The 9,385-nt window shown below is 36.9% G+C and overlaps 1 protein-coding gene across 1 annotated transcript in view; it reads left to right on the top strand.

Annotated features, from left to right (window-relative positions):
* The first annotated feature begins 811 nt into the window (after nucleotides 1-811).
* The window catches only part of MAGT1 (magnesium transporter 1), a 9,686-nt gene continuing 1,112 nt past the window's right edge, over nucleotides 812-9,385 (top strand). Inside the window, exons 1-8 of the mRNA XM_009696595.1 lie at nucleotides 812-981; nucleotides 1,838-1,955; nucleotides 2,812-2,952; nucleotides 3,446-3,586; nucleotides 3,914-4,003; nucleotides 6,514-6,577; nucleotides 8,556-8,630; nucleotides 9,096-9,186. Of these exons, the coding sequence (XP_009694897.1) occupies nucleotides 812-981; nucleotides 1,838-1,955; nucleotides 2,812-2,952; nucleotides 3,446-3,586; nucleotides 3,914-4,003; nucleotides 6,514-6,577; nucleotides 8,556-8,630; nucleotides 9,096-9,186 (890 nt within the window). The remainder of the gene's footprint in view (nucleotides 982-1,837; nucleotides 1,956-2,811; nucleotides 2,953-3,445; nucleotides 3,587-3,913; nucleotides 4,004-6,513; nucleotides 6,578-8,555; nucleotides 8,631-9,095; nucleotides 9,187-9,385) is intronic.

The raw sequence follows: 9,385 nt of genomic DNA, 5'->3' as shown, positions 1-9,385 counted from the left end.
GGACTTGAAGGGGGAGGGTGGGTGGGCTGAGTGTCTTTGGTTGTGAGCACGGAGGTGTCACACGGTTCTGCACACTTGGCTCCTTGAAAAGATCCCTCTGTATTTACCTTTGTCGGTCGTAAGTCAAAGAAGAGAGTTTATTATTTATCGTAAAGTATTTGTCTGAAGAAGGGTATCCATAAGGAGTAGCGAAGTAGTTATGATAAGTGTAACATTTGGTGGTTTCTCACTTACCTGATACTTCTTTTTATAATGTTACAGAATTGGTTAGCGTATTTTTAAAGAAGAGCTTAATGTTGAGCCCTCCCGAGTTCTTCCAATATGTACGGAATCAAGTTTTTTCCAGCAATGCTGAAAACTAGGTGTTGAGCTCACTTCCATAGTGCTTCCATCTCTAGTGTTGATTCCACTGCCACCAAGTTTTGAAATCTGAAACTGTGATGCTTAGTATTGAATAAATACTGTGGAGTGATTTGGGGCAGTTTGTACATCTGAAAGAAATCTTAAAATTAGGAACATGAGAAAGTACTAGTGAGCTGACAGTCTTCGTCAGCATGTGTAATGCAAAGCGCTTAAAGCATGTGTAATACTAGGTGGTTAAAGTAAATGAATGATGTTAACATGACTGTCAGAAGGATCGCAGAATGCCTTCGAGAATCTTGATGAAGTATCACATCATGTGGTTAGTGTTCTTGTGAAATACAGTGTGGATGTTTGTTACGTCAAGTCTGAAAACCTTCAGGACTGTACTGTGAGACTAGAAAAAAACCAACAAAAAACCCCAACAGTGTTTCTCTGACTTTATTTTCAGATGGTGTTGTCAGAAAAAGTGAACCAGCTAATGGAGTGGGCTAGTAAAAGATCTGTTATTCGAATGAATGGAGACAAATTTAGACGCCTTGTGAAGGCACCACCCAGAAATTACTCGGTGATTGTGATGTTCACTGCTCTTCAGCCTCACAGACAGTGTGTCGTGTGCAAGTATGGGCTTAATTTAGTCCTCAATTAGAACTTGAAAGTTATCATAAGCTTTGTAGGAAATGAAAGTTAAGAATAGGGTAAAACTTTCATGTACATGAGAGGAATATACTAGGGCACATTATAGTAGGATCATCTTTGAAATTAAATATGTGAGAATATATGTGTAATATTATGTGAGAAAACAACATAGTGCTTAATTATTTATCTCACTCCTAAAATAATCACTGCTTTGCAGAAACAGTATTCACACTGATAGGCTTCTGGAGAAAGATAGGGTAAAAACTCAGCTTTCCTGGCATGAGCTGCTGAAGGAATGTTTGTAGAATTACTGCTGGCCATGCAGTCTAAAAGTTGCTGTTAATTAATATGTTGGTGTGCACTTGTTTATTTACAATTATAATATGCTGGATCCTTAACCATATTATGGCTTTCATGTATTAATCCAGAGGTGGCAGAGGTCTGTAAAGGTGATTTTTATACATACTTAGTTGAAATTAATTGGTTTCCAGTCCTCTGACGTGGAAAAGAGGGCACACCTATACTTGTTTTGGTGCTCTGTGGACTAGCAAATCATGAGCTGCTGGGTTCCATTTCAAATTTCAATTAGAAATTACCACTGCTTGTCTCCATGGACTCAACAAATCTTGCCTTTGCATTTAAAAAAAATAGTGGTGCCAAATGCTTCACTTGATTATTAGACGAGTGTCTGGCCTTAAACTTTAACACTAGAAAATTAAGGTGGGGTGTGTACAATGTGTCTATTAATGAGGTGGGTGGCTACAACTCCCTCGGCTGTTTTATAACTTGTGTTTGGGACAAACATATGATACAGCATTTCACTTTGTGTGTTTTATAGGCAAGCTGATGAGGAATACCAGATTCTGGCAAACTCGTGGCGATATTCCAGTGCATTTACCAATAAGATTTTTTTTGCTATGGTAGATTTTGATGAAGGCTCAGATGTATTTCAGATGGTAATACCTTTCTTTTTCTCTTCAAATGTTATTTTTAACTGGGGTTTTGTAGACTAAGGGCAAGAAGATAAAGATGTACACAAAAATGTAGTGTTACAATGATTAAAGAAATAATTGAAAAGTTAAAAACTGACACTCTCAGAAGAAATGCGAAGAGCAGAGGGCAATAGCATATTGGCGGTAGTATTAACAGAACTGACAAATCTGGAATATGCACAGGGAGTGAACTGGCTTCTCTGACTGTTTTTTCTGAGTTTGTCTCCTATAATAACTTACAGTGTAATTCTTAATGGAATTCTTCTACAATACATGAAGAGGCAAGATAGTAAGCACTGATGTCGTTAGGAACAAGTCTTACAATTTTTAGATTGCTAGAGAATGATAGATTAGGCTTTCGGTATGGGTTAACTTACTACTTTTCAAGTACCCAGACATTTTGCTCTTCTATGAACATGATGTAACCAGATTTTTTTTAAATGTATGAGAACATTCCATGTACGCTTGCAATTGTAGATCACATTAATAGTTCATTATAGTTTTGCAATGCTCAGTTGTGTTTAAGCTAGTGACAGAGCTGAAAAAATTTTGTTCCTCAATTCTAAAAGGAGAAAACAGCATGCAACACAAAAGGGAAATTGCAGGAGTAAATTGATTACTTTTTACAAAATACAGAAATGCAAGCTACTGTGTGCAGTCTTTACTCTTTTTTAAGTCATTGTCAATGAAATCTACTTCTTGAATAGTTATTTTTTCTGATTGATTTAGTGACGATGTTGCAAGATAGAAATGGAATAGAATTGTGTTACTAAATAGACCTTTCATGGTGTTGTATCTTCTATGAATTTTCTACATACAGTTAAACATGAATTCTGCTCCTACCTTCATTAACTTTCCTGCTAAAGGGAAGCCTAAGCGGGGTGACACATACGAACTTCAGGTGCGTGGCTTTGCTGCTGAACAGCTTGCTCGTTGGGTGGCTGACAGAACTGATGTCAATGTAAGTATATACAGACTTCCCCCATCATCCCTCTGTGGCACTCCCTTACTATGTAATTCCAGCAATGAAGTATGTCAGTTGTGTTCTGTGGCTAACGATCTACTCTCAGATGCTCTAAATAGTTCTAGTCTACAAAATCTAGTTTGGGGACAGGACTACATCTTTGTTTCCTTACATTCTGTGCTCTAATATTTTGTGTAATTCTGTATTTGATAAGATGGTAAAACTCATCTCCTTCTTTCTCCCTCTTTTGTTCCTATGGAAGAAAAACAGTCTTTAAATTATTAGGTAAGGTAAAGGTGTATAAAACTGAAGTTACAGTAACAAGGGAAGAAGCATTACTTACTTCCCAAGTCAGATTTATTATATAGAAAACATTTGCGTATGCATTGATATTTTTTCCACTCTAATATATTGTGGGTTTTGTTAGCAGGAGTGTGGGTGTAATGTATAATCCCATTGAGGGAAAATAATTTAAATATCCTCTGTTTAGATTCGTGTGATAAGGCCACCAAACTATGCTGGACCGTTGATGTTAGGACTGCTGCTGGCTGTCATCGGAGGCCTCATATATTTGCGTGGAAGCAATCTGGATTTTCTGTATAACAAAACTGGCTGGGCTTTTGCTGCTTTGGTGAGTAATTATAACTCTTATCTGTCTGTTGTCATGAGTTTTGTCATTCAAGTTTTTAAAAGCTTTTGTATTTAAAGATGCTTAAACCTGGTAGAGGAAAATGAGGTGCATTTAGTTTTACTTTTTGGTAGTCTAATAGTATTATTTGATCTCCCATCTTTTCAGCTCAGTTACTGCTTGATTAGATGCTTTTTATACAAATAAAAGGTAGGAAAATGCCTAGCCTAAGATTGTATTCCAAATGAGTATGTTTTTGGTATAAAGTGAAAAGAAATGGGGTAAAAAAAAATATTACCTATTAAATAGTATTTCTTCTCTCCTTTTCAGTGTTTTGTGTTAGCAATGACATCAGGCCAGATGTGGAACCACATTAGAGGTCCACCCTATGCTCATAAGAATCCCCATACAGGACAAGTGGTAAGTCTTTTCTTAGTTTTCTTTTCTGCATTTCTGTTCTATTTCTACAGAATAAGGCTGATACTAAAAGAGGCGAGTCAGAGTGCAAATTCTGTTCTTGGCGTCTTTCTTTGTACGTCAGTGAGGCTAACCTCTCCTGCAGTGAGCAAGGCAAATTACAAAGCTGTTGATTCATTCAGGGAGGATGTGTCTTCTCTTAAAATATGCCTGTTAAAGAGGAGTTTTGTTTTGTGTAAAACAGAAGGAGTGTTAGAGCTCCAGTCAAGGTTTAGATTTTCTTCCAATTAGCTTTATCCTTTTCTTGGCTCAAATAGAAGAAGAAACTCTGTTTGCAAACTTGTGCTTTGCTACTAAGAAATCGCAAAATACTGATCTTGATCCAAAGCAAAGTGCTGTGTTGTGTAATTGCTGCATGATAACTTCAACCATTACCTAGAATTCCATTTTGATAGGAGGGTCAGGCATACAGTCTTTTGTTCAATGATCCATGAATTCTGTAAGAATGGTGGCATTAGTTCTGTGACATTCTAACAGTATGGATAAATGTTTCTTAGGGGTTTTTAGGTGTACTCCTTTCTGTGCTCAGTAATAAACTTTTAAGAAATAGAATAAAAATGCAATTCTTAATCAGTTGAGAAATACTAAGATTAATTTACTATCTAGCAGCATGTTCAGGTTCTTGCTAGAAACTGCTCAAAGTGCTTTCCATGCAATAAAGCCTTGGACAGCAGTCATGGATGGTACTGTGCTGGAAGTGGGACACACTAGTTCCAAAGTGTTACCTTTGAGTTTATTTTTGTTGTGTTAATACCTGAAGAGTTCAAGGTCTTTTTGTGTGTGGGAACTTTGATTATTCTAGTAATCACAGAAATCTAGGAAGGTACTAAAATAATGCTCTAGGGTAAAGAGGGTAGTATACAGAGTAACCAAAACTATTTGCTACCAAGTTATTTGGATGGGGAGGTTCCACCTTGCTTCAGAACTTAAGGTAAGCATTTCTTTCACCCTTCCTGTTCTCCTTCCTGTTGTTCCCCATCTCTCCAAAATGTAAAAGTAAAAAAAGTGATACATTTTGGAGGAAGCATAATGACAATGCTTTTTTGCTTACATTCTGAGGGCAGATTATTTTAAATTACCTGATCTCTTCCATTTCTCTGACCTCCTGTGCATATTTTAACCATTCCTATTTGTTTCCATGTTTTCTTTTCAGCATTTATTTACCTGTGACATTTGCTTTCCTCTGTCTTGTCCATATATTGTATCTCTAGTGATGAAGAGACATGATAGTTCTAAATTGCTAACAGCAAATAAAGGTGTTTATGTTGAGTCTTGTGTGCTAAACAGTCCTATTGCTGAGCCTGGCAATTTCATTTTTAACCTGGTCTTTTTAGTTCATACACCCATCTAGTGACTTCAATATAAAAAACCCATATTTCTTTGAGATTCTTGAAGTAAATTAATGTCTAGTGACCTTAGACTTATGAAATCTCATTCTTGGGAAGAATCAGTTTTAACATCACTTGAAATGTGCTGCTCTGTATGTAATACAGAATGAGATATTCTGACTACTACAGTGTGTATTGACAGCATTGCTTCTCTTCAGATGCTTACACATGGCATTGACTTTTCTCATGTATTTTACTCAGAAGGGAATTAATTTGGTGAAATGTCCTTTCACGCCCAATTAGGTGGGTCAGGCCCTCTGTATTCTTCCACAAAAAGTGGATCTGCTTATCAAACTTTTTTTTCTACTTAAATATAACATCACAACCATAGTGATATAGAGCATCCCATAAGGGATTAAAAAATGGTATTCTTTCACAAATTTCAAGTTTTCTGTTAACCCAGTTGGTTAGTAAACTATTAATGTAAATAAAACTGAGCCGACTTTCTAAGTGGAACTTCTTATATTTCAAATGTTTTCTTGAAAGTGCTTCCTTTTGTTTCTTCTGTTGACATCATTCCTAAGCCTTTTTGAGACTGAAGACTGCAGCTTCAGTGGTATTGGTAGTGATGTTCCTTTTCCTGGTATGCCATGAAAAAGATTTCAAATGCTTGGTTCTGGAGGCAAGTGAGTAGGGTTCATGCGGAGATTAAAGATACTGTCCCTAAACTGAGGTGCAACCTACATAACCTAAGAATCTGAGTCAGGGAATGGATCTAGATCAGGCTTGGATCACAGTGGGTACAGGAGGGCGTAATTATGGTATTTGTCCCTGCGGAACTGGGGATCTGGACCATGGAAGCTGTAGGAGCTGCCCTTGCACTTACTATGATCTGAATGGTACTTTGGGCTGATTGTACATGTTAATAGAAGAAGGATTTTTGATGCTGACACAGCTTCCCCCAAGAATCAATGGTTAACAGATAAGATTGTTCATGCTCCAACTTTTTCACTGTCTCTTTCAGGAGACAGAACAGAACCCAGTTCCAAGCTTTATAGCTGTTGTTAATCATGTCAAAGTTGACTCCAGTCTTTTCTAAATTCAGTTACTCTTTGTCTCTTACAGAACTATATCCATGGAAGCAGCCAAGCCCAATTTGTGGCAGAAACACACATTGTTCTTCTGTTTAGTATCCTTCCTACTGAGAAGTGTGTGGTTGTTGACGATTTCTGTTAGCTTATGCTGCTGCCTTTTCTACGCAACTACTTTGTCAGGGCTTGTAACTGTTGCCTAATACTTGTGGAGCCTTTCTGTGTTGACAACTATGCTTTTCCTATGCCAGTGATCTTTAAGGTGAATACAAAAATGTTTACTGCTTTCTCACCACCTTCTTCCTTGCTTAATGACTGAACTGAATATGGCACTAAAGATGTGGATCTTTGTGAATCGTAAGATTCTTCAGGATAGCCCCTGTTCCTCTGTGCACGTCTCTTATCTTTTTCAATCTTACTTAGTTCTTGTTTTGGTGTTGAATTCCTTCCTCTGTTATTGATCTTTCTTCTTTTACTTCTCTGCTTACCTTCTTTACTTTTAATCTTACCACTCAGTCATGCTAACAATTCAGGATTTTTCCATGCCAGTATTACGCCATCGAGAAAGGCGAGTGGAAACTTGCAGATTGAGAGCTTTTGCCTTTCTCATTTGTATAAAAATATTTCTTTGGAGTAATAAGAATACTCTAAAATGCAATGTTCTTTTCTTCTGTTCCTACATGTATGTTTTTGATCCATCATCTCTGACTCAAGCTTTTCTTCCTTGTCTCATCACCTGTGTCAGCCTGTGCATTCTTTTATCTTTTAGTCAGGATTTTTTATTTTATTTAATATTATCTTTTTTTCTTAGAGCTTCACAGTCCTAAATTGTTTGCGTTCTATGGTACGCAAGCATACAGAATAGCAGACTTACTACAGGCACATTGTTTCAAAACTTAATTGAAAGTAACTGTCCTCTTCACTGCTTGACAACGATTAACAAGTGTCTTCTGTTGCAAGAGCAATGTTCTTTAACAGAGTGATATCTGCTAATTTCTCCCTTTTCTCATTTTGTCTATTCAACATCCCCATTTCAGTGAGTGATGCATTTGAGTTTTTGTAATAAAATAACATAAAGTAAGCAATTGATGTTTAAATATGCTGGTGTTAAAAGAACTTTACTCTCTTGCTGTGTATTCATTATCAAAGTTTTTTCTTTTTTAAAGTTAAAACATCCATTTGCAGGGGAACTTCTGATCTTTTTCTAATTATTGTACTTCTGACGTACTCGGTCAAATTCAACCTAGAAACTTTTTGTTGATGTTTATTTGTGTTATTGGTATCTGTCACGTTATGGAGCCAATCTAGCAGTTGCTGGAGATACTTAAAATGATAGAAGTTGGCAGGGTTCCTGTAGGTTGAAGTCACTTTTCTCTTGTGCTGAAGGTAGACTGCATCTGAAATGGAGATTTCTTAACGGTCCTGTTGCAGTCAATGAGAAGTATTTCTCATTTTAGAGGGAGGATTGGGACTGAACATCTATAGTGAAATGGAATGAAATCTTTGGGAATTTTGTCTTTTGTTCCACTGGATCCACTATTTTGCTTTGCTAGGACTCGTTCTTGCAAATGTCAGGCTTTTTAAATTGTATGTGCTTCCTTAATGTTATGAGAAAAGACTGAAATATTGCAACTTGAAAGATATTAAGTTTTGTATGCATTTTATTCATTCTATTAACTAAGTAAAATGCAGAAGTTGAGTTCCTTTTGGGATTTTCCAGTGGAGTGGAACCGTAGTAGGAGTGGACCGAGCTCTCTCGGCTGGGAAGAAATGCTGTTTCCTTACAACCTGAGATAATAAATGCATGTTTTTAATTTTGTGTCAAGACTTACTATACCTCCCAGCTTATATTTTTAAACTTCATATTTATTTTCTCTTAAAAGTTGACATTATTAATGCCTTTGAGTTGCCTTTTTTCCCCTCACGGTTGCTGGTTTGGCTGGGAAGCCTTTAATTTTTCCAGTGAGTTTTAATGCCCCACGTATGGTATAGGAGCTGAATTTACAAGATTAGGAATATGTCTATTACGCTGAGTCTCTTGTATTTCATTGATTTAGCCTTAAACAGCATTTGTAGATGGCGGTGTTACTTTAGGAATGGTACTCCTCCATGAAGCTGCTACTTCTGACATGGATGTTGGGAAAAGAAAGAGTAAGTACTAATATCTTTCTCTGTAAGAGAAGGCGTATTCACTAAAGATTTTTGATACACAGTTTAATAGAAATGCTCTTGCACTGTGGTTTTTTGTACACATCCCACCTCTAAGCAGAAGTGAATCATTTGGTTTGTTGGCAGCATTTGGAGTTGCTTAGCAAACTGCAAGATAAACTCAAAGACATTTTGGGAGATGGGGAGATACAAAGACGCCTTGCAGCATTTTGCTGGTAAGGAAGAGAAGAAGTGACTTACATCCTCTTAAAGCAATGGTATGAAATTGATTTACAGTAGGAATTTGAAAGAAAATTTGTGTTAATTTAGTTCTTCTCAGTGACTCTATTAGAGGTCTTATCTGACCAGATTTGTAAATATTACAGAATGCTTTTGAAAACCCCAGTTACTGTGGTGTTTTCGAGGACACCTATCACATATCAGACTCTTGGTTTGCATCTCTTGCAGTTATGTGTATTGCTGGCATTGGCTTGGTGGTGCTTTTCTTCAGCTGGTTGCTTTCTGTCTTCAGATCCAAATACCATGGCTACCCATACAGGTACGTCTCTTTTGCTGCTTCAGTCATTGTTTTCCTGTGCATTGCAGTACAGCTACCACACCATAGACTTTTTTGAAGGAGGTGGGTAAAGACAAATGAGGACTTAAAGGTTGAGGGTGATACTAGAAGTTGTTTTTTGTTTTTGTTTGGTTTTTTTTTAACCTGCACTGTATGCTTATGAATGAATCTGTTCCTGCTG

This window comes from Cariama cristata, unplaced genomic scaffold, assembly GCF_000690535.1.
Source record: "Cariama cristata isolate BGI_N322 unplaced genomic scaffold, ASM69053v1 scaffold28203, whole genome shotgun sequence".
Taxonomy (NCBI): Eukaryota; Metazoa; Chordata; class Aves; order Cariamiformes; family Cariamidae; genus Cariama; species Cariama cristata.
This window is presented reverse-complemented; position numbering and strand designations above follow the sequence as displayed.